The sequence below is a fragment of the Apteryx mantelli genome, chromosome 15, assembly GCF_036417845.1.
Source record: "Apteryx mantelli isolate bAptMan1 chromosome 15, bAptMan1.hap1, whole genome shotgun sequence".
Classification (NCBI taxonomy): domain Eukaryota; kingdom Metazoa; phylum Chordata; class Aves; order Apterygiformes; family Apterygidae; genus Apteryx; species Apteryx mantelli.
In genome coordinates, this window is record NC_089992.1 from 23,450,479 (window position 1) to 23,474,588 (window position 24,110).

Genomic DNA, 24,110 nt, shown 5'->3' on the forward strand with positions numbered 1-24,110 from the left:
AATGCAGGCCTCCCCGCGCCCGCGCCCATTGGCGCCACTGGCGCATGCGCGCTGCCGCCCGGCGGCGGGAGGGCGCCGCGGCCCCGGGGTCGCGGGTTCGCGGCTGCCGTCGGCCAGGCCTCGGGGATGGGGCGGCACGGCCGTGCCCGCCCGGAGCCCTCCCGTCCCTTCCACGCTGGAAACGGCCCCCCAGCCCCCAAACCGCACGGGGGTGGCACCAACGGCGGCCCCCTCCGGCCAGCACAGCCCTCCAAGAACCAGCCAGGACGACAGGAGGTGTCCACATCTGGGTCGAGTTTATTGCGTTTGCACCTCGCAGTGACAAACACGGATGGCTGAGGGAAACAGCAGCTCCTCGAAACGCCGCAACAGTCCAGAGAGAGATTTCCCAAGTCTTACATCTTATTGTGTTTCCAAAAAAAAGAAAGAAAGAAAGAGAGAAAAATCCCCTAGGCCTCCCCTCGCGGAAACACCGCAATGCGCCTCGACGGCTGGGGCGCGCGGCGGGGAGGGAGCAAAGCACGCAGGGGCAAAGCCTTCGAGCTTCGAACACCCGGTTCTGGTGTTTCAGAGGGCAGCAGAAAACCTGCTGCTAGGAAAAAAAAAAAAAAAAAGGAAAAAAAGAAAAGGGGAGGAGGGAAGGGATGAGGGTTGGGAGAGGACAAGAGCAGAGGGCCAGGCTCAGAGGAGCTCCCGGGCCTCACGCTGCGCGTAACCGATCCGTGCAGGGGGTCAGAGCGGGCCCAGCCGCTGGATGGCGGGAGGCGACGAAGCCGCCGCAGGAAAGGCCGGCGCTGCCCGCGCCTTGGGAGTGGAGGGGCTTCGCTCACGCCAGGGCGCGCGCAAACGGGCCCCAGGCGCAGTAAAGCTTCAGGCGCGCTGCAGCCCAGAGCTGCCTGCCGCTCTCGCCGACGCGGACCCCAGCGACGCGGCGGGGCCCGGCAGCCTCAGCCCATACGTCACGCAGCCGCGGATTAAGCACAGCCGCTATGGATGTGGGGCCGTGTGCCCTGCCCGGCTTCTGCAGCGCTGGAGGGCTGAAGCAATACAGCGACGCGTTTCACCGCCGAGCAATCGCACTCGCACGTGTAGGAGACGCACTGGAGAGGGTGGTTAGATGCTGAAGCGATGTCTATTAGATATAGCTTGTTACAGTTAGCATTTATGCATCTTACTATAAATGCAAAAAAGTGAAGTTACTGTTAATTCAGCATTTCTCACACATGGGATGACAGAGCACATGATTTGGCATAGTAAGTTTTAGGCTAGCTATAAATGAATTGCACAATATTTAAACCTGATTAAGTACATAATAGGCTCAGCAAAGGATTAGTTTTCTCTTTACGTTTTATACATATATATATATACACACACACACACACAGAGGCATCTTTATCATTAGCTGCATTTTAGTCTTGTCGAGAGGCAACTGGCTACTGCAGAATGACTGAAGTGGTACCCTTAGGAGGAAACTATTCTTGGTGTGCTTCGCTGGAAAAAATAAATTCCTTTTTGGCATGATTCTTGGGGATAAATTTCAATACAAGCATCATTAAGCAGCTAGAGGGAGGGGGGGTCAAGAGGTTGGCGACTTGCAAAGCTCTCACTGGCAAGGCTGCGGGGGAAAGATTACAGCTAGGCTGCGGCACACTGAGCTATAACCTGCAGGGCGAGCACCTGCCTGCTGCAAGCGGGAGGCTTGTGGGGCAGGAGAAAATTGAGCAAAGGGGCCAGATCAGCCTCTACCTGGGCTGCTTTTCCATGAGTTAGAGAAAAATCTGACCGCTCTATTTAAAGTGCAATTAGAGTATGAAAAGCATCTCTGAGAAGGAGCTTTTCCTACTCCTGCCCTGCGATGTCCGCTAGCTCCGCTTAGGAATCAAAGTCTTTTCCAGGAGCTGCCGGCCACCTTTCCCTTCCCTGAATCTCCCACCACAAGACGGGGCAGCGTGAGCTCAGCTGCCTCCTGCTAATGTGCAGGATAGTTCCCTGGAGCTCGACCTCCACCAACCGGGCAGGGTCTCAGGGCCGAAGGAGCCGGGACTTCTGGGCCACTACATCTGTTACGGGCAAGGGAGCCTAGCGGAGTTACAAGGCCAAGCTCCACTGACCTTTTTAGAAGTCACAGGAGAGAAGGAATTATTGCCACCATCATCTTTTAGCCTGGAGGTTTCCTAAAGGGCCCTAAATTAGTGCACGCCTCTAAAGGTAACAGGGCCAAATCTTGGTCACCCTGTTTAGTCAGTCGACGAGACTGCTTTTATGTGCTTGCAGATGGGGTGGCAAGATTGGACCTGGAGCCTTGCCCAAGAATAGGTCCTCTGAGAAACACTCCGCCAATTTTAGTCACTTTTCTAAATAGAATCCTTTAAAAAACAGACTCAGGATGCAGAATCTCAAACGGGCCAGTTTTGCAGGGAAAACGGTCCTCACTCCCCAACACACACACACACACACACACAGTGCACCGGGGCTCTTGTTCACAGTCACACGCTAATACTGGTCTTCCATGTCAAAAGTGTAAACTACTCATTTACAACACCACGTACAGAGAGAAGTTGTAGATCCTGAGCCAGGGCGAAGGAATCTCTCAGCTTCCAGCATATCAACAGCAGGAGTGAGTTATCTTATTTATTTTTAAACACTAAATCAGCCAGCCACCTGCTAGTTAAAAAGCAAAAGAAAAGGAGAATTCCCAGGACTGTTTGCCCCGGGTAGAGACAGTGGCAAATGGCTGGACACTACTGACTGAAAGAGGAAAAAAAAAAAGTGTAGTTCAGCTCTTATCACAAGAAGGGAGGAGATGGGTGCTGGTTGCTATTTTTGTCTTTCCTTTTTTGGGGGGCTTTTGGCTGATGTACTTCTAACATACACCTATCACCACAGTAATTTAAAAACCATCACCATACACTATTTCACAGGGAAAAGAAAACACACGAACGTACACCTATTACCACGCACAACAAGAGTCCTGCAGGTCAACTCACAGCCTCTTCAAAATGAAAAAAAAATAAAATAGAGAAAAAAGAGCTCAAGACAACCACAAAAAAAGTCATTACAGAGAACAGGGGAAAAGAATCATCCCCTGTGGTACACTCCGCCTTTCCAAAATGGTTGCAGAAACTCGGCTCAGCCGTCTTCCTCCTCCTCCCTTCCCCCCCGCTCCGGCGCCCGAGGACAAGGTCCGGCTGCTCACATCTCGTTGGAATAGGTGTAGTTGGGGGTGGCCGAGTACTGCGTCTCGTGCTGCATCATGGCCCCCTGCGCGGCCCCCACCGCCGCGCTCTGCGCTGCCTGCTGCACGTGGGGGTTCTTCCAGGCGCCCGTGGTCCACTCCTCCTGGGCCTTGCTGAAGCTCCCGCCGCTCCCCCGGTAAAATTTATGCACCTGGAGCGGTTGGACAAGGAGAAAAACCTGTCTGTAAGGCAGCACGATCCCAGCCCTCTCCTCTTCCCTGTGTGCCTGATGCCGGAAGCTGCTGAGCAACTCCAGCTCCCACTGACTTCCAGGGTAGCAGCCAGGGCTCCCTCAAGCTGAACGGGACCCTAAAAACACGCTGCACGTCCCCACAAAACAGGCTGCTTCAACGCAGAGGAAGTCCCATGGGCTCGTTCCCAGGAGGGTGAATGCAGCTCTATCCCAGCCTTTTCCACCTCTGCTCCCCAAACCCGCTCCCTTCGCCGAGGGAATGACCTCCAAGTGGTGGCTACGACCAGAGAGGCTGGGCTCGGCTCTGCTTGTCTAACCGCCTTCACCCCAGAGCTTGCACGTGGCCAAAGGGGGCTCAAGCACCAGGACTGGTGCCCTCTCCTACATCTTACACCTCGAGCTGGACAAAGCCACTCCTGACCTGCTCAAAGTGTAACGGAAGGGTGGAAACGGCAAACTGCGAGTTTAACTGGGCTGGGGAAGGACATGGTACCCCCAGGGCACTGGCCTACAGACGCTGTAGTTGTTCTCCCTCCGCCACTCAAGCCCCCCCATCCCTCCTCCCCGCCAAGCTGCAGTCGTACCATCGTGAGAGCGATGAAGGAGAAGACTGCCATCCCTGTGAACAAGACGGTGGGGATCAGCATCACCACGGCCGACCCCACATTGGTCCCAAAGAAGGAAATTGCTGCAATCCAGCCACTGCAACGAGATCAAGCAACCAGTGAAGCAGCCTGCAACCGTCCCTGCTGGCCCTGCGCATTGCAGCCTGCCAACATCCCTGTCCCTCAACCCTCCCAGCTCCTGAACCTTCTTCCCCCAGGTGGGAAGCCACTGAAGCACCAATGATCAAACAGTAAGAGCCGGCTTGCTCCCATTGCTTTTCTCCACATTGCTGGGCTTCCCCCACAATGCACAAACGCCTCCCTTCTGTGCTCCCAGCACTACCCCACGGAGGCCCCAAGCAGGCCATGCCACCATGATGCTGGCATCTCCTCCACAGCCCTGTTGAACCCTGTCCTCTGACAGCAAGCACAGCAACGGTGACTGTCTTTGCACCCAACACGAGAGCAGCTCCCTCCTTACCAGACACCCCAGCCAGGGATTCCCACTGCCTGGATAATGCTGATCACCAGCTGGGCCATGAAGGTGAAGAAGAAGGCCATGAAGCTGAAGGAGCTGTCTGTCCTGCAAGAGAGGGCTCAGTCACCTCCTAGGTCTCCATCCCTGCTGCACTCCTAGGGAAGGCAGATGCTCTTGCCACTATGAGCTCCCATCTCGGACCCTTTTATCACAGAAGCAGCTGTGTTTTTTCCCCCCGGCCGAGGTTTAGTGATTGAGAACAGGGCTGTGATAAGTCAGTGAGAATAGTAGCTTCCTGCAGACAGCAGGCACCAGAGCAAAACCACAGAGAAAGGAGAAAATGTGAGAGGCTCAAGGTGGTGAAAGGGCAGCCAGAAAAACCATTAGGCATCTGCTCTCCCAGGGACATAGCTTTGCAGTCACATCCCTGTGCTTGGGCAGCTGCTGTATGCCAGCAGAGCCCCGGCAAGCGTCTCTGTGAGCATCTGAGCTGTGCCAAACATAGCTTACATCTAAGACCCCCTTTAGGTGGGCCTCCCACTGATGTTTCTTTGAGGCCAAGTCAGGCCATCCAGATGCGCCAAGCCAGAGCGCTCAACCAGACCCTTCCCACGGCTCGGCCAGCACAGCGAGACAGCCGAGGGGGCGCCTGCGTTCAGACATGACCGCCAAACGCCAGGGCTCTCGGCTCACATGGTCCTACCATCATACTCAGCCTTCCCATATGGGGAAGAAATAGGCCCCCGGTTTTGCAGATTTGGCAAAACTCAGGCCAAGGGCAGACAAAGCGCTTCCTGCTCAGCGAGCCTGCGGCGGAGCAGGGACTCAAACCCATCTTGCGTGAGGAGTTTAGCATCCCGCTCATGGTCCGCAGAGGGGTCCATGCCTTCCTCCCGGGAGGCTTAGTGCACGGAGGGCCACGGGCAGATCAATCTATGTTATGCAGCAGTGAGGAGCAATTGATTTCAGCAGCAAGTATAATCAATACAAATACCCCCGAGACTTATGAAAAAATATAAACGAGGCCTCAGGGATGGGCAGCAGGGGAGGGAAAAATCTGCATTTTTGCTGCAGAATATAGAGGTTTTTCAATTTCGTGCAACTACCTGTTGCCTGGGGCGGGAAGAGAGCTGGACGGCTTCCCTCCCCTTGCACTGCTGCCTTGCACAGCGCCCAGCCGCGGGGGGCAAAACGCACACCCAGAGGCCCCCCGGCCTCCCAGCTCCGCGACACTGCGCCGAGCCGGACGTAAGGGCGGACAACCGTCTTTCTGCTGAATGGCTGGGGTTTGGGCTGTCTGGAAGTCCTGCACACCCTTACTTTGAAGGTTAGAAAGTAAAGCTAAAAGGCTGGACAGAAAGAGCAGAAATTCCCCAAATGTCCAGGCAACGTCCCAAGATAAGCACCGACTGGGAGGAAAAAAAAGACTGTGAAAAGCTGAGCTCAGCTGTGAACACTTACTTGAAAGCTTTGTAAATAGGTCTAAACCAGCAGACATAGGAGCAGGGCGTAAAGAGAATGAGCCAGAGAATTGCCAGTCCAAAATTAACAGCTCCGCCGCCTCCAATGAGCCATGCGAGGCAGCCAACGAGATTCACCGCCAAGGTGATGCTGTTCACTGCAAACACACACACACACACAGAGGGAGCAGAGTAGCACAAGGAGGTGAGTGTGAGAAGAGAGACCCTGCGGCAGCTCCGACCCCGGGATCCAGGGACGTCCGTGCCGGTCTAACCTAAAGCAGGGTGTCGTCAGCAGCGTGCTCTCCGAGCCGGATTTCCCTTCCCTCGGGCAGTGGGGCCAAGCTAGCTAGCGAGAAGGCGGCAGTTAAGCAGCTCACTTCTGGCTGCTCGGCACGCTCCCCCCTTTAAGGAGCAGGGACGCGAGGTCCCGCAGGCCCGGTTTGCAGAGCCCACGCGGAGCTTTTTCACTTGCCTCCAGCTACGGCCGCGCTGAAAGCACGTTTCCCTGCCGGGGCGAGCGAACACCATCCGAGCGTTTCTGAGAGCCGCAGTCACGCTCTCGGCCGCTGCCCGGCCGCTTCGGCGGGGAGGTCTGCTCATTTCTCCCGCCTCTGCTCGGGGTTAAGCAGCACAAGGGCTGCCGCTGTGAAACGCGGCTGAGCGGACACAGCACAAAGCGGAGAAGACTCATCTGCATTCTGACGCCTCCGATTTTTAAGAATGATTCATTATTCTGATGAGAATCAAAACCCTCCCACCGCTGCCCAGAAGAGAGCGGCCAGCTGCAGCCCTCCACCGCGCAAGAAAGGGAGCTCAGTTGGGGAAGCCGATGGGCGCTCGCCGCTTCGCAAAGCCCCCGGGGATACCAAGGGGGCCTTTCACGCCGTCGGCATTTGCGCCTGGCTGGGCGATTCTTCGGGGGGGGCTGGGGAGAAATAACCCAGAAAGGAGCTCTGGAGACAGAGCTCACTTGAAGACTATTCCCAGACAAATCAGGAGCCAACGGACACGCAGCCAGCTCAGAGCTGGCGCTCGTGCCGTTGGAGAGCCTAGCGCGAGAACCGAGCTCTGTTAAACTGAGCGCAGCAAGGACAGCGAGGGAATGTAATGCCCCAGATAAAAACATTGGGCTTCCCTGAGGCTTGGGGAAGTTTTTCCCTTCTCCCATGAAAAAGCTATAGGAACCCCCCTGACACAAAGAGGCGAGTCACCCTAGGGTCACCTTCCTGACGGGATGCAGCCCCAAAGGTGCCCGCTGGTGAGAGCAGGGTGGTGTCTGGTGCGTTATCGGAAGCACAAGCGCCCCGTCCCTCCGGTGCCAGCTCGGCTCAGCTCCTCGTAATCTGCGCCCAGAGCACAAGCCACTCCCGCGAGGGCTTCCAAAGTTCAGGGAACCGCCTGATAAAGGAGCTAGGCTTTGCTGAGCCCGGACGGTGCCACCTTGCCCTGCCCACGCCGCCGAACCGCGCGGCCTGCGCCAACGGGCCCCAGGGAGGCGACTGGCCGAGGGGGGGTCCGAGGGCAGCCCTGCCTGCTCCCTCCCGCTGTCTCCCGGAGCGCTTCCACTGTCACCCGGAGGGAATTGCTCCGAGCACAACTTCAGCCTCCATTCAGTCCCCTGCTGAGCCAGGCTGCGATTAGCGTCGTCTTCAGCAATGCTTTCCCCTACCCGCTGCCCCCTTTGGCTCTGGGCAGGAGATCTGAAGGCAGCACCCTAGGCCTGGCTCTGGAGAAGTCAAAAGCTAAACGTGGGGGCACGTACCCGTCACAGACCCCAGCTTCTCTAGGAGGAGCTGACTGCTGGATTTCCTAAGCAAGCGGATCTCATCAGAAGAGCTGCCCTGCGGCACGGCACAGCTTGCGCGCAGCCGCGCGCGGGCCCTTGCCCCGCTCCCCTCCTTAGGGCAGGGGGGAACGAGCCCGGGGGCAGGCTGCGGCCGGGGACGGTCACGGGCAGGGACGTCCCTTTCCAGCGCTGGAGCCCCTCGGGCAGCGACCCTTCCCTCTAGCTGTGCTACCTGCCCTGGGGGCAAACCGGTAAGGAAGAGAGATCCCGGCTCATTTAACGAGTTGGAAACCGCGATGGCTCTGTTAGTGCGGAGCACAGCACACCACGCAGAAGCATGCAAGAGGAACGGGCAAGACCCGGCTTCGGGGAAAGCCGCGAGCTCCCGCGTTTCGGGAGCAGCTCGCCGCCTCCGTACAGCCCTCGCCTCACCCCCGCACAGCGGCATTTCAGCCTCAGGCTGCCGCCAGGAACCCGGCCCACGGACGTGGCTTTGGGCTGGACACGTGCGTTCGGCTTAGGGTCAGTGACCGGTACAGAGCCCTGGCGCTCAACGGCTCTCGGGAGCCGACCTGGGGGTCACGACCAGCTTGGGCTGATGGGGAAAGCCCTTCCCTAGCCAAGGGGTAGGGGGAAACCAGAGGAGGCTTTGCAGCTTCCCTGCGTGAGGCGGCTGGTAGCTCAGCAGGACAGAGAGGCAAGTAAATCCAGCAAAAGGAAACACGGTTGCTGAGGCCGGTCCCCTTGCAGCAGGCTCCAGTGGGAAGCCCTGGTCATGGGTGGGCCAAGCGCAGAAGTTCAGGCCCGAGGGAGCAGGGCAGCCAGATCCACACGTCCAGCCATAAACCCAGTCCTTACGTGTGGAAGGGCTGGAATTTGGAGTAGGATACTGCAGCCCCAATCCCATCCCTACGGTATTTCTTAAAGGCTTTGAACAAGAGCGAGAGGCCTGGAGGGGCAAAGGGGCAGAACGACGCTTCCCCTGCTCTTGCTCGAGCTGGTGACTTCCAGAGAAGCAGCTTCAGAACAGCAGACGTGACCCGTCCGAGCCCTCCCGCCAGCCCGGCTGAGCCCGCTGACTCACGCATCCAGAGGTAGTACAGCCGCTTGGCCATGGTACGGTGCTGCGGTGGGATTTCCGCGTCAAAGTCCTGGTAGAAACATGGCTTCAGAGGGATAAATTTCGGGAGGGGAGGAAAGTTGTTCACTTTTTCTGTAACAAAAAAGTTTCATCAGTGTTGATCACTGCACAGAACTGAAGACGAACGCAGTCTTTCTAGTTAATCTTATTTAACCTCCCAAATTGCCTGGTTTTAAATAGAAAATGAGAATTTCCCCTCCGTCACCAGCAGCCCACCCACAGCTGTACAGCAACGCAAATTCTGCCCGCGCAGCCGGATGGATCCTGCACGGCCAAGCTTGGACCTCTGTAATCCCACCAAGGACCAACAGGGTCACGAAGGCCAAAGCCTCACGGGCAGCAGAGCCCCAGGCCTCTCCAGAGGCAAGACACGGGAATAGCCCAGCCGGAGACCCTCCGTACCTGCCATGCTGGCACGCTCTCAGCCTCTGCGTCCCACGGAAAAGGTAGGGAAACAACTCGGATCTCTGCCAAGGCTGGAGGAAAACAAGAGGAAAACAGCAGTGTGAAGGAAGCAGATGCAGAGGACGCTCCGAAGCGGAGCGGTCATTGGAGGTGCCTGCGTGCTGCGGAAAGGCCGCTAGCAGGAAGGAAAACGCTCTTTCTCCCGCGCACCAGCGGGCAGGAGCATCCGCCCCCACCACAGCCCCCACCTCGTACCCGGGCAATCCCCATCGCAGCCGGGCACTGCCCAGCCGGCAGCGCTGATCCTCCGAAACCCGGGGGGAGGCAGCTTCTCCCCCACGCCAGCAAAGCGCCGGCTCCGCGCCCTGGAGCAAATCCCAGCTACCTCCGCTCCCCTTGCAGAACCTCCCCGAAAAGACAGCCTTCACCTTCCTCCACTGCTCCAAAATAACTCAAGGACAGCGCTATAATAGGGCGGTTGGCTTTATTTATGCGGCCACTCTCTTCTACAGTATTTACACACACGGGCTTACCGTCGACACCTGGCTCGCTACAGGATAAATCCGGCTGCTAAGGCCCAGAGCTTACGTGCCAATTCCAGCGCTGGCTGGAGCTGCAAGATTAAAAGAAGATTCAGCAATGTGGGGCAGGGCGCAGGCTTAGCCTCGCACTCCTCCTCGAGCGACCTACATCCACCCCCATCGTGCCCAAGGGGAGCCGTGGGGTCGGGGGCCGGGGAAGGGCCCCGCTGCGCCCCACCGCCGAGCTCCCAGGGTGGCGCGGCACCGAGCGCACCCCCGAGCGAGCTGGCTTCACGGCGGAGAAAAACCAGTGCCGGCATCGCTGCCCAAGCCAGGAGCTTTTGCAAGAGCTCTGGGATGCAACCCGACTTCCCAGGACCCGGGCGGCTGTGCGCAGCGGGGGCTCGCCGGCGTTCACCGCCTCCGGGGGCGGCAGCGCAGACCCGAGCCAGGCCGTAGCATGTCCTCTGCAAGCCCAAGCCAAAAACCAGGCTGGAAGGGAAGAGGGAAATCAGCCGAAAACTAATCAGAGGTGATTGGCACTAACGAGTCACTTGAGTGCCGGCTTAACGATTACTCATGTAATTCTGCACCTCGTGCCGTTTCCAGAGGCGCCAACGCGGGCACTGCCTTGCGGGAGCACGGCGAGGGGAAGGCAGCGCCCCGGGGCGCTTTGCACAGCGTTTCGCGCTCCAGAGGCTCCGGGCTGTGCGCGAGCTCTCCGGACCCTGCCACGCTCAGCCCTGGTCCAGCACCAAAACGAATCTGCAGCATCATCTCAAAACAAGAACTAAGGACCGAGGTTTTAACTTTCAGGGTGAAGGCAGCACCCTCTGTTCCCACGCTGCTGTCGACCCGCGGGGCTCCATCAGGTGCTGCCTCTGGGCTTTGCACTTGCCTAATTCCACCTCGACCGGAGCGGCCGCGCTGGCGACGCGAGGTCCCGCCAGCCGGCACGCTCGCCTCGCCGGAAGAGCGGAGGCGGTTTGGAGAACGCGGAGCGCAGGCGTCGCTGCCAAGGCCGGTGCGTGCCAGCACGGCGCCGAGCGCAATGCCTGCTGCGGGAGCCCGGCCGCTCGCTCCTCGCGCGGGCAAAGCGGGCGGACGAGCCCCCCCCTCCGGCGGGCAAACGCAGCCTCCGGCCCCGCGGAGGGCAAAGCCATCTCCATCTCTGGGTGGATCCCAGCTCCTCTTCCCGCTCCAGCCGTACCGGAGCGGGAAGCACCAGGCAGCACGTCACCTGGGCCTGCCTTCCACTGGCAGCGGGTGACGGGCCAGGCGTGGAGGGAATTTATGTTATTAAAAAGGCAAAAACCCACCACCAGAGACACTGGCTAGGCACAGAAATCCCCCCGCGCCGCCTGCGGCTCGATCGCGCGTCATTCTCCGCATCCGACGGCGGCCCACGTTGGATTTCTTCCCCTCTCGCAGCCCGGGCTATAAATAAGAGCTGTCTGACTGCACAGCTGACGCTTCCCCGGCTCCACTGCGATCACGGGCTCGCCGAGCCGCGAGGCTGCGCCCGCGACGCACCGGGGCCGCCGGTGCACGTGCGCGGGCAGGGCGAAGCGGGGGCCAGCAGCTCACCTGGACCCGCCGCGCCGGCAGGCTCGATGCCGCCGAGCCCGTGCGCCTCGCGAGCCCGGCTGCGGGGAAGGGGAGGCGCACGGGTGGCCTCGGCCCCGCCGCGGGGGCACGGGCCAGCGGCAGGGCCGCTCCGGGGGAGGCAGAGCCGCGCACCGCCTGCGGCCCCAGCGAGCGAGGCGGTTCTCAGGGTTTCACAGCCCTGGGCCCCCGGGTGGGCAGGCAGCACCGCAGCGGGGGTGCGCAGGGCTGGCACCCACCCGCTGCCCCGGAGAAGGGGACCCTGCAGAAGGGCGCTGCCATCGCACGCGCAGCGCCCACGGGGGCACCCCAGGGACACCCGCTTCCTGGCAGCGTGCCCCTCCTTGCACGCGCACCACCCCCCCATGGAGAAGGGGGAGACCCCCCCCTCCTTGCACACGTGCCACCCTCCCACCAAAAGGGGGGGAGACCCCCCCTCCTTGCACACGTGCCACCCTCCCACCAAAAGGGGGGGAGACCCCCCCTCCTTGCACACGTGCCACCCTCCCACCAAAAGGGGGGGAGACCCCCCCTCCTTGCACACGTGCCACCCTCCCACCAAGGGGGGGGAGACCCCCCCCTCCTTGCACACGTGCCACCCTCCCACCAAAAGGGGGGAGACCCCCCCTCCTTGCACACGTGCCACCCTCCCACCAAGGGGGGGGAGACCCCCCTCCTTGCACACGTGCAGCCCCCCACGAAGGGGGGTGCAGACCCCCTCCTTGCACACGCACTCACCCCAGGAGCCCCCCTTGCACGCGCACCCCGGGTTTGGGGAGGGGGGGACCCTGCTTGCGCGCGCCCCGACGGCGAGGACACCCCGCGGCGGCGGCACTCACCGTGCGGAGCGCGGCGGGCCCGAGGCCCCCGCAGCGCCCTGCCCGCGCTGGCGGCCCCGGCTCGGCGCGGCTCGGCTCGGGGCCCGGCCCGGCGGCTGCCCGCGCCCTGCCGCCGCCCGCTGCTCCTGCCGCAGCGGCCGCGCTCTCGCGAGACTGCGCCGCCGGCCCCGCTATGGGGGCCCCGCGCTCTCGCGAGAGCCGCCGCGCGCCGCTGTCCAGGGTCCTGCTGCCGCCGGCGCCGCGGGGCGGGGCCACCCGCGAGAGGGGCGGGGCATGGGGCCGGGGGCGGGGCTCCATAGGAGGCAGGGGAGACCCTCTATGGGGAGCGGGAGGGTGAGCTCCACAAGGGTCGGGGAGACCCTCTACGGGGCAGGGGTTTGGCAGGCTCCATATGGGTCAAGGAGACCCTCTATGGGGCAGGGGTGCAGCAGGCTCCATATGGGTCAAGGAGACCCTCTATGGGGCAGGGGTTTGGCAGGCTCCATATGGGTCAAGGAGACCCTCTATGGGGCAGGGGTGCAGCAGGCTCCATATGGGTCAAGGAGACCCTCTATGGGGCAGGGGTTTGGCAGGCTCCATATGAGTCAAGGAGACCCTCTATGGGGCAGGGGTTTGGCAGGCTCCATATGGGTCAAGGAGACCCTCTATGGGGCAGGGGTTTGGCAGGCTCCACATGGAGCAGCAAAGACTCTCTATGGGGCACACAGGGCTCTTCCTGGGGCAGGGGTGCAGCAGGCTCCATATGGGGCCCGGGAATTCTCCATGGGTCAGCTCCAGCGGGACAGCACCCAGCTGGGACTGGGTGCCCGGCAGGCAGCCTGGGTGGGGGCAGCTGCCTGCACGCAGCAGGCGGTTGGGATCCTGCTGGCCCTGCTGACAGGGGCAGATTTGGGGGCCCCTCCATGCATGCTCATACCGCCATCAGCTCCGTACGATGCCTGTCTCCCCACCCCTGTGGATTTATGCAATGTTTTGTGACTATCACTATTTTTTTAAGCCACCTTTAAGCCTTTAATCAAGCACAGTGGAGCTGCTCAGGCAGCTGCTGGTAGCACACACATCACACGTTCACACACACGCATTGCCGGGCAGCTCTGCAGCCTGCTTCCCTGGGAGATGCACAGCACCTTGCACCTCCGCAGTGCTCCCGCATGGAAACCACCAGCCCTGCCCACTTGGTGCACAGGCTCGATGCAAAGGGCAGAAACGGGAGAGATCTGGGAGGGTTGCGCTCCCGGCTGAGAGGCTGCCGCAGGAGTTTGTGTTTGCAGGGAGCAGGCTGTTTTTATCTCAGGCAAGCAAGGTCAAGGAAGCCAGCGTTTTGATGAGAAAACAGCCTAAAAAAAGCCAGGTGCTGCAGCAAGTGTGCTGGAGATCCCATAGGCAGCACTTCTCCCTGGGGCCGTTCCCAGCCCCGCTCCTGGGGCTGGCAGAGGAGCCGTGGTGCCGTCGCTTTCTCCATCTCTCAGCCAGGCTGCAGGGCTGCTCTCTGGGATGTCAGAAATCCCATATTCCTTCCTTCTGTGAGCAGAAAATTACCCGCTGTCCTGGGCTGGTCTGAAGCCAGCTGTCCCCCGCAGCCTGCCCGGCGGGATGGACACGCCGCGTGGGTTTCCACAGCTGCCTGCCTCACAGCTGGTGCTGCTCCATGCAGTCCTTAATGGCTCGGATGAAGGGCAGAGAATAAGCTGATTAAATTTGCCAGCGATGCCCAGCTGGGGCAATGGCAGTTTGCAGGAATAGGTTAGAATTCAACACGACCTTGACAAATTGGAGAAATGGTCCGGAAAAAATAGCATGCAATAAAACAAGGGGAAGCGCAAAGCACTGCACTTAGTCAGAATCACCAAGGGCCGTGGGGCTGGGGGGAACACTGCTTAGATGGCAATCCTACAAAAAAGGGGGGGGGAAGTGACCTAGCTGGGAGCCAAGAGCACCACAGCAGGGGGAAAAGGAAAAGGCAGCGGGGAATCGGAGAAGAGTTTGGGATCCACCCAACACTCAGGGCAGCTAAGCTCTGGGATAGACTTGAGATGTGTAGCTGGATCAGGCGACTGGTGTGAGCAGCAAGGGGGGGATGGCACCCAGAGGGCCTCCTGCAGCAGAAGGCCTGTCGGGGTGGCAATGGCACCTGGATCAGCAGCTCACCCAGATCCCAGCACCCCAACCTGCAGCTCTGGAGAACACCCATAAAACAAGGGCCTGCCAAAACCAAGGGGCAGCCTACCCCCAGGCCAAAGCAGAGGAGAGAGCACGGATGGGAGCTGCTAAGAGGTGGTGGCACCAGCTGAAGGATGGGGCAGGAGCCAGAGGACACCCAGGCAGGGAGGTGACCAGAGTGACTCACACAGGTGGGACAGGACAGACAAAACCATGGCACTGTCAGCTCCCAAAGGGGGCACGAGATGTCCCAAACCAGCCCAGGCCCCCAGCTATGCGAGGGGGACTCTGCAGGCAGCATCCTGCATCCTCAGCATCATTAGCAGGGGCCCTGGGCAGACCACTGCCCACAGTTGTCTGCTAAAATTGCCTTCAGCAGCCAAGGGTCCAAGGTCTGAGCTGTTGTTCCCTGAAGTGTGACACCCCCGTGCGTTTAGGTCAGTCCTGCATGCAGTAGCAGGAAAGAAACAGGCAGAAGCGTTAGAAGCAATCAAACAAGGGTGCTCAGCAGCAGATCCTTACGCTCGCCAAGCACCACTGCTCACCCAGGCCCCGCAGCACGGCTGAGACCTCACGGGGGTGCTCTGAGACCGAGCGCCGCGCTGGCGCGCATCTGCGTGCCCTGCGCCTCCCTCCGCAGAGCGCAGCGCTGTGGTTCGGGGCTGGGCACGAGCACCCCGAGACCTGCACCGCTCCCTGCGGAGGGATCTCTCAGCAGAAACTTGGCTTTTTTCCAGATTTCCCTGCAAATCGGCAGCGAGGTGGCTTTGCTAGGCCCAGGACCACAGAAACTGCTTTGTCTCCCCTCTCTCTTTCATTTCTCTTGCGCTTTCTCCAATCTGGATTCGCTTCCTACCTGCTGCTTCGCCTGCCTCCCTGGTCTCCCATACCTGCCCATCCCACCATCTGCTTCCATTCTGCTGTTCCTCTTACCCCACGGTTAGGCTTTGCAGACTGCCAGCCTGCAGAGCCCCATCGCCACCCCAGCACCTCCAAATTTCTCTCTGCCTGCAGGCTTTAGAGGAAAAGCAACCAAGGTCTCAGTATAGCAGCTTGCTTAGATACAATATTCCCTTGCGTTTGAGCCATATTCCTTCCCCTACCCAGCCGGGGCTGGATGTTTCACCTGGAAACCGGCCCCGTGATGTTATGGCAGCAGCACTTGCCTTTGCCCCAGGGTGGCCCCAGTGGCCTCCCTGGCCAGAAGGAGCATGAAAGGGGCTGCAGCAATCCAGCACCTTTGGGGGGTTTGGCATGGAGGAGATGCTGCTGTTTTCAGTGTTTCAGGGCATGATCACATGCAGATGGGTTGCTGCAACTCCAAGTCCGGGAAAGCAGGCGTGCCGGCCCCCCTGCAGCCTCCAGAGCTCCCCATCTGCTGGGTACAACTGAACATCTTCTAGAGGGTGACGGTTTGCAAAGCTCTCCCTCTGCAGGGAACAGCACTCCTGTGACCAGCTGTCACTGAGCTCCACCTGCACCCATGTCCTCCCCCATGTGGCCCACTGCCCCATGATGCCGGGAGAGGTGGCGGGTGCCTGGGAGCCTTTGGGGACACAAGAAAGCAATGCACCCTGTCCTGCAGCACCGCACGCCCTCAGGCAAGTGGGCCCAGGGAGAGGTGGAGGGGCTGGTTTCTCTGCAGGAAGCTGAACAAGGACTGACCAGGAGCAAAGGGATCTTCTCCAGGGGCAGGAGAGCCCTGCTGCTGCCAGGACATACCTGGAAGACCAGTTTCTTTTTGCACAGACCAGGATTGGGAGATGTTGATGGTGGGAGGGGGCATTTTGCCTGGGGTGTTTGTTTTAGAAAGAAAAGCCCTCTTAGGAGGCATTCACCCAGGGGATCAGGGTGATCAGCCCCTTTTGCAGTAGAAAGGTGGCAGAACAGACAAGCAAGTAGTCACAGGAGTCCTTCCCAACCATATTCCTTCTAGGCACATCTTACACACACCCACTAGCATCTCCACTCCTTTCCCAACCTCAGCCTGCTTCTGTCTTTACATTTTGCACTCCCCCAGGACTTCCCTTCTGGAGCAGTTGGAAAGCTCTTCTTTCTCAGCAAGGGCTTCTTAGAGGGGTTGGTCATGTCCAAAGCCACCATGGGATCTAGAGGACAGCTGGGCCTTCACTGATTCCTTGGGGTGCTCTGCCCAGTCAGGCTGGCTTGGTCCTTCTTCCAGTCCAGAGCTGGAGTCACCCTGCTTGTCTCTAGGGAGCACATAGGAGCTCAAACCCAAATTCTTTCTGCACTTTGGGTACTTACCTTTGGTTCAAGGTGTCTGAGAAAGGGTCATTTCCACTGTGGTCCTCAGGGGAAGGCTAATGCCAACTCTGCCAGGGCACAGCAAGGGCCAGCAGCTCCCTCAGGGCCAGGGAGGGCAGGAGCTTCACCACCCAGGGACCAGCCCTGAGCAGGGCAAGCAGAACAGACCCCAGGGAGCAGCTAAAAGCTCAGATCAACAGCAAGCCCAGGGCAAGGAGGCAGAGCCAAAGCCAGGCTAGAAAGCCAGCCCACAGGTTGGGGTCCAGATCAGCAGTGTCTCTAGCTAAGCACAGCTGCAGCCAAGCTGGAGCCCAGCACTCCTGCAGCACAGCTTAGGTAAGGGCTGATGGCCATGGACTGAGCTTAAATGGGCACTGAGGGTGGGTGGGTGGAGGCCCCAGGTGAGGCTGGTCAGGATCATTAAGACATATTAGTGCCCTCAGGAGCCTGGGAGGTCCCTCCTAAGCTATCCCTCCTGTTCCTGTGCTGGGGAGCTCAGCACCTGCCCAGCCCCATGGGGACAGCAGTGCCCTCAGCTGGTGCTACTGCTGAGGGCTTTCCCTCCTGAGCGTGCAGGAACCAGCCTCTGCTAGGCCTGGGGTGGACGGCAGCTTTGCTGACGTGTGGGCTCGTGCCCGTGGTTCCTGCCCTGCCGGTCCCAGCCCCGTTCGGTTTGCGGGTGGTTTTGGACCCCCCAAACGCACACAGCCCCTCGGCAGCACGGCCTCTGCTCCGGCCCCGCATCCTCTCGGCAGACGCGTCCGTGGGTTACCCTTGTCCTGGCAGCTCGGACGCGGCTTTGGCTTCCCCCGCTGCTGCACGAGCCTTTGCTCTGGCTGACGGCAGCGCGCCCGAGCTGGACGCGGGGCCCCGGGGCTGCCGCCGCTGCCCAGCCCTGCGGGCACGGCACGCTCTGCCGCTCCACCTCCCCTCGCCCCGGGGCAGGGGCTGCGGCCGTGGCGCCCCGCAGGTCCGTCCCGGCTCCCGCACGGAGCTGCAACGCGGCCGCGCGCCGGCCGGGTGCAACGTGATGAGCGCCTGAGACCTGAGACGGGGCGATGTGACGCAGAGATGGACGGCGGCACGGCCACTTTCCTTGTATCGGGTGCTGCCACTTTCCGAACGACGCCCGCATCTCCCGGGAAAGAAACTATAGAGAGGGCAGGCAGAGGGCAGGCACTCGGGTTACGGCCCACTGCTCCCTGCCGCCGCTGCTCCCCGTTAGGAATATGTTTCCGTTTTTCCCCCTGCCAGTCTCGGCCCGGGCCACTGTCGCCTCTGGCTCCGCAACCGCTTGCGCTCCCCGTCCCTCCTCCCTCCGCATCCCTGGAGCGCCGCCGGCTCCCGCAGCCTCCCAACGTGTCGCTTCGCTCCTCGTTTCTCCATCCCGCTCTCACCATCTGCCTCGTCTGCATTTTAATCGACTCCCCGCTCGCTCCCGCGGCCCCGCTCCGCTCCCCTCTCCCGCCCCGCCGCTCTTAGTGGATGAGCTCGCCGCAGCTCTTCCTGCGCTCGCAATAACCCATCCGCTCCGTCGTCCTCCAACAAATAAGCTGACAGGGTAATGAATGGCTTCGGATGGTAATTAGCAGCGGAGTTGCTAATAATGAAATGCATTTACATTTTAAGCGCCACCGAGGAAAAGCGGGACCCTGCCATTAATGCCCCCCGCCGCAGCCGTCGCCGCGGGGGGAGCGCGCCCGCCAGAACCCTTTTCGTGCTGCGGAAGCTCTTTAGCATGATTGCGCCTCGTCTGCCTCCATTTAGGAGGCTGCAACAAGCCGAGTTCGTTAAGCAGCAATTAGAGGGGGGGAAGCCGCCTGGGATGCGGCATCCAGCCGGCGCGGCGCGCCCCGACGCCACGCTGCGCCCAAAACACGCGCCGCGGGCGGCGGGAGCTGGTCCCGGCCGAGGAAGCCCTGGGGGGGCTGGCTCAGCACCAGGGGCTCATCCTGCTGCGAGCCCGGCCCCGAAGCGCCCCGCGGCCGCCCCGAGCAGCCCAGCGCGCCGGGCCCCCGAAAGACACGTGGCTTTTGTGCTGAAGCAATGCGTTTCTGGAGCTGTTTAATCGCTTATCGAGATTTTTTTATTTCCACGCCTATAAAGTTTATGTGCAAAGTTAATGAGAGCTGCCTCAGCTTTCCCGGTCCTTTATTCCGAGCTGATACGTTCTGTGAATGGTTGCCAAAATCCTGCCCATTTATTTTCCTAGTCTTTCAGCCTGAAGATGCATCTCTTAAAGGCAGCAATTTCCATGAGAGGCTTAATCCGTGCCAGGCTGCCGGAGAAAGGAGCCGAGCGGCTTATGCAAGACTGTCACAAATATTCATCACATGTAAGGGGGGAAAAACAACATTGTGTTTCCCAGGGCGAGCGAGCGATTCGTGTTGGAAACGTAGTGTCTAGGCGAGCTCACTACCGCATAGCGCCGGGCGGGACTTAGCCGGTGCTCAAAGCCTGAAGCCGTCGCCGCTGCCGCCGCCGCGTGTGAGCCTGGCCCAACGGCGTCACGTTCCCTGCCTCGGTTTCCCCGCTGCACCAAAGGGGTCTGGTCGCCGGCCGGTTTGGGTGCCGGCTGGCTTCTGGCAGAGGGGATCTCCCGCACCGTGGGTTTTGCAGCCCGTCGCACGACGGGGCGCCGCTCTCCGATGGGGCGTCCTGTCCCACGGAGGCTGGACGCCAGCGCTGTGCCGAACCCGGCCCGGGAGCTGCAGCAGCCTTCTCCCTCCGGACCTCGCCGCTAGGCTCTGCCCCCTCCCCGAACCTGGGTCCCTGGGGCATCCCGAAGCCCTGGCACTTGGAGCCCCAGCTTGGGAGGGTTGTGTGGGGACCCCAGAGCTGTCCGGGTTGGGAGGGGACCGGCCGGGACCTGCCATCCCACAGGCTGCAACTACGGCGGCATCAGATCAATTGATTTATTAATGTATTTTTCAAGCCCTGCCAGGGTGAAAACAATCCAGGGCCCCAGAGGCCGATAAGATTGGAGTGCAAGGCAATACTCGGGATGGCTTTCCACTGTGCACTGATCCCTGGGCGGGCGCCGGGGGCAGAGGGGGGACGGGCACGCCGAGAGGGGACGGGGCAGCCGAAGGGCCGGCCTCGGGCAGGGGAAATGTTTCGGGCCCTCGTTGCTCCCTTGGTGCCCCCAGGGCCGCTGCGAGCCGGTGGCTTCGCCTGGCCGGCGGCCGTGGGCTGTTCCGTCCCGGGAGAGACCCAGGGGCTCCCCGGCGCCCGGCCCGGTCCCCCTGCGTTGTCCACGCTGCCCCGTTGCAGTCAGTGCCGAGGCTGCTGGCTGCCTGGTGCTCCCGGAGCGCAGAGCCCCGACGCGCTCGGTGCATGCCCCGGCTCCCGCCGCCCGCTCGCTTGCGGGCACGGCTGCGATGCCAGCTGCCAGGATTCACCACCCGCGGCACGGGGCAGCCCGGAGCGCGAGCGGCGGCCGGGACGCGGGAGCCCTGGGGCACGGGGGGCCCCTCGCTCTCGTCTCCCGGCTCTCCGCGGCCCCGCGGGACGGCTCCGGCTTCCCCCACGGCGAGCGAGGGCCGGGAGCAGAGGCGGCCGGGGGCAGGCGCGGTGGCCACCCGCGCTCCGCGGCCATCCGCGCTCGGCGTCCTTGAGCGAGCGGCCGCCGGGAGAAGCGACCAGGTTCGCTTTAAGGGGCAGGACTCGGGCAGCGCCGGGAGCCGGCAGCGAGCTTCCCGCTCCCTTGCAGCCTCCGTCCTTCCCTCCCCTTCCCTCCGCTCCCGGCTGCCTCCCCTTCGCCTGCTCCGGCTCTGGGCGGGAGGGAAGCGGCGCTGGGAAGGGATGGAGCCCCGAGCCGGGCGCCGGGATGGGAGGCTGAGCGAGGGGAGGAGGAGGAGGAGGAGGGGAGGAAGGGGAGGGCGAGGGGGAGGATCTGCTAATTACACACAACAGCTCTGGGGGCTGCTGAAGTCCAGAATGAAGCAAAGAGCAGCAGAAGCGAGCGCTGCAGCGGGAGCGGAGGAGCCCGGGCATCGCCGGGTGCCGGCGCCGGCCGCCAGCCCCGCCGGGAGGACGCCGGGGGCACCCAGCAGCGCTGCCTCCCCGGGCGACGGGCTCCGGCACAGCCGCCGAGCTCCTCGGCAGCCAGCCCCCCGGCGCCTGGGCGAGGACAGGGCTGGGGCCGGGGGTCCCGGGGGCGCCGCGTTGACCTCAGCCTCCTCGGGGCTGGGCTGGAGCCGGGCAGGCGGCGCAGCGACCCGTGTCATGGTCCCCGGGCTCTAGGCGCCCCGGCGGATCCGCGCTCCCCGCCGGCGAGGGCCGAGGCATGGCTGCCGGAGGAGGGGGGTCCAAGCCCGTCGCCCAGTCCCGGATGGAGAACTTCCGAAAGGTCAGGACGTCGGAGGAGGAGAGCCCCTTGCCCTTCCCCGACCTGCCGCCCGGCGTGGTGGAGATGAAAGTGAAGGAGGGCAGCAAGATCAGGAACCTGATGGGCTTCGCCATGGCCCAGATGGAGCTGAAGGGCAGCCGGCAGATCGTCTTCAGCGGCTGCGGCCGGGCGGTCACCAAGACCATCACCTGCGTGGAGATCATGAAGCGGAAGCTGGGAGGCCTTCACCAGGTCACCAAGGTACGCTACAAGACGCTGCTGGAGGTGTGGGAGAACAAGGACCCGCTGCCCGGCAGCGCGGCGCAGCGCCTCACCGTCCACAAGAACGTGCCCTCCATCTGCATCCTGCTCTCGCGGGACCCCCTGGATCCCACCCAGACGGGCTACCAGCCGCCGGAGCCCGGCGAGGGCCCGCGGGCGGAGGGGAGCCAGCCGGCGGCCGAGGCGCCCGGCTCCTCCGCCAAGGGGCTCAAGAGGGCCCTGCCGCCCCCCCGCGACGAGCTGGCCAGCAAGAAGGCGCAGGTACCGGCCCCCGCCGGCCCCCAGCCGCAGCAGCGCCCCTGAGCGCCCTCGCGCCCCCTCCCCGGGGCGCCGGCCGCACGGGGCGTGCGCGGGCGGGAGGCGGGAGGCGGGGGGCACGCGAGGGTTCTGGCCGCTTTGCCGTCGCTAAAGGCAGGGCGGAGCTGCGGGCTCCCCCGAGCGCCCCGCTCGCCCGCGCTGCCGCCGGGGACGGGGACGGGGACGGGGACGGCGGGGCGAGCAGCCTGCCGCGGGACGCCTCCCCCTCTCCCCCGCCAGCTCTCCGCTTGAACGGCCGGGACGGGGGCCGCGGCGTGCCGGTGTGCGGGAAAATCATCCCTTTCCAAACTTTTTCCCCCTGCCTCGGAAACCGGTTAGGCTGGCCTTGTGCTAACCACAAGGGCGGCGAGTTGCTCGGGTCTCAGCGCTGAGCTCCCGGCGCCCCAGGGCACAGGGTCTCTGCGGGCTGCCGGCTGGAAACGCAGGGAGCAGGCAGCGCTCTTGCCCAAGGTGAAAGCGGAGCCGCCGCCGCAGGGACTTGCCGTGGCTTTGGTCCTCCGTCCGTCCGTCCGTCCGTGGGGCAGCCTCTCCGGGGGCCGGTGCGCGGGGCAGGGGGCTCTCGCGGCGGGCTAGCTCCCCAGTGTGGGAGCGGGAGCAGCCTTCGCGTTTCGGGCGCCGGAGCAGGGGCCGGCCACCGCTCCGGTGGGACCCGGCGGCCGGCTGTCGCCGAAGCACATCGAGACATCTCCGACACCGGGAGAGACGGCTTTGCTCGAAGCCCCTGGGAGCAGCACCTTCATTATCCGAACTGCTTCAGTCACACCCGGAGAGGAGCTGTCAGGTTTATTAATGCCGGGCTCGGCGCCTCATGGCTCTGTGAATCATCCCGAATAAAACACCCAAACAAGCAGCCGGGTCGTCCTCTCCTCCCGCCGCGCAGCCAGCTCTCGCCCTCCGCCAGCTCCGGCCCAGGGGCATCCGTGGAGCCGAAGCCGCCGCCGCTCCTTCCTCCCCGGCAGCTGTTTTTCTGTGATTGTCGTTCTTCCGTGCTCTGCTCCCCAACAGCTGGAGCTGCTCCGCGCCGCCTGGGCAGAGCCACGGCCCGGAGCCGGGGCGCCGGCGCGGGAGCCGGCTGGGAGGGCACCAAAGGGGGCAGCGAGGAGGAGGAGGGGGTGGAGGAAGCAAGGAGCCGGTTTGTTTCGCCATGACCTTGCTATCTCCCCCGGCAGGCGGCTGCTCCTCCGGGCCGAGGCTTGCGCTTATCTGCCCTGCCGCAGATTGACTCATTTCACTTATCTGCCGCCGTGTAATTGAATATTAATTCCTCACTGTCGTTCTTTTTATTATTATTTTTGTGCTCTTTTCTTTTTCCAGGCGGGGACAAAGAGGGGGTTGGCGTGAATAGTGGAGGGGACCCAGCAGGTCCCAGAGCCGAGCCTTGCTGGGACCCGGGGGCCGGGCCGCTCGCTGAGGGAGCCACGAGTTTGCGAGGGCTCAGGCCGACGAGACCTTCGCAGAGCCAGCCCTGCGCGGGTATCGGCAGAGCTCCTCGCCCCAGCGGGCTCAGCCCAGCATCTCTCACAGCTTCCCGTGCTAAATCAGGCTAATGAAGGGCGTCGCGATACGCGTAACGGGATGGGGAAGCTTCCCCTAGCTTGGGAGCTGGTTTTCAGGGTCAGTCCCCTGCTCTGTTAAAGACCCAGCCTTTATGTCTTGGGTGAATAAGAGTGCAGCCTCCCCCTCCTCCCCAGACCTCTGCTCGCCCACCTCTGGGCAGCTCTGAAGATGTCAAAAGATGTATTTTGGGGACAGGTAGAGCAGGGGCCGTGGGGCTGTAACTGCACGGAGCTCCTTTGCTCCTTTTGACATTTAAGTCTCCCTGTTTTGATGCAGAAAAAAGTTCTCAGTGCTTTGGGACTCGTGGGAGAAATTATGCTGAGAAAACCCTGCCCCAGCGATCCGCAGCGTGAGGGGCTCCTCCGGAGCACTCGGGATTTTTGTGGGCCAGCAGAGGCACGACTTTGGGGCTGGAGATACTTTGCGCCTTGGGAGATGACCATTCCCCGTCTCTCCAAGGAGAGGGGTCTGGGAAAGCTTTGCGGCTCCTCCTTTGCGTTCGTACCCCGCAGCGGCGCCAACTCTTCCTCTGAATGCATCCTGTGCCAAAAAATGTGAATAAATCAAACCTTCTGAGAAGCGCTGTCCCAAACCATCCCTGCAGGTTTGCGAGGTGGCCCTTGAGTCAGGCTTATCCTGGCTGCTGGCAAATACAGCAATACGGCAGCCTGCTGCCCCGCTCCTCCCCGTGCAATGATCCCAAATCCTTGTTCTTCCTCCCCCAAAACTCTTCTGGTCCCGGCATCCTCCCCTCCACTTTTTTGCCAATTCTCTGCCGAACTAACGGGCAGAGGGAGCCAAACTGATGGATGGGTTTAATTTGTGCTGGCTGGTGCCGCTCTGACACCTCCACAAGAGATGACAGATGCTTTTCCAGCGGACGAGCGGAGCCTGTCAATAAGAGCTGGGCACGTCCGCGGAGACAG

General features: G+C 61.9%; 2 protein-coding genes across 2 annotated transcripts; one reads left to right on the forward strand and one right to left on the reverse strand.

Annotated features, from left to right (window-relative positions):
- Positions 1-1,113: 1,113 nt before the first annotated feature.
- On the reverse strand, positions 1,114-12,355 carry SCAMP5 (secretory carrier membrane protein 5). The gene is made up of 8 exons (XM_067305646.1): positions 12,273-12,355; positions 9,841-9,920; positions 9,305-9,378; positions 8,846-8,974; positions 5,974-6,130; positions 4,516-4,617; positions 4,014-4,131; positions 1,114-3,387 (listed from the first exon to the last, which is right to left on the reverse strand). The coding sequence occupies exons 3-8, from the start codon at positions 9,309-9,311 to the stop codon at positions 3,193-3,195; spliced, it is 708 nt and encodes a 235-aa protein (XP_067161747.1). The 5' UTR covers positions 9,312-9,378; positions 9,841-9,920; positions 12,273-12,355; the 3' UTR covers positions 1,114-3,192.
- Positions 12,356-20,985: 8,630 nt separating this feature from the next.
- On the forward strand, positions 20,986-21,612 carry RPP25 (ribonuclease P and MRP subunit p25). The gene has a single exon (XM_013939503.2). It carries the CDS (start codon positions 20,986-20,988, stop codon positions 21,610-21,612), a length of 627 nt encoding a protein of 208 aa, XP_013794957.2.
- Positions 21,613-24,110: the final 2,498 nt, after the last annotated feature.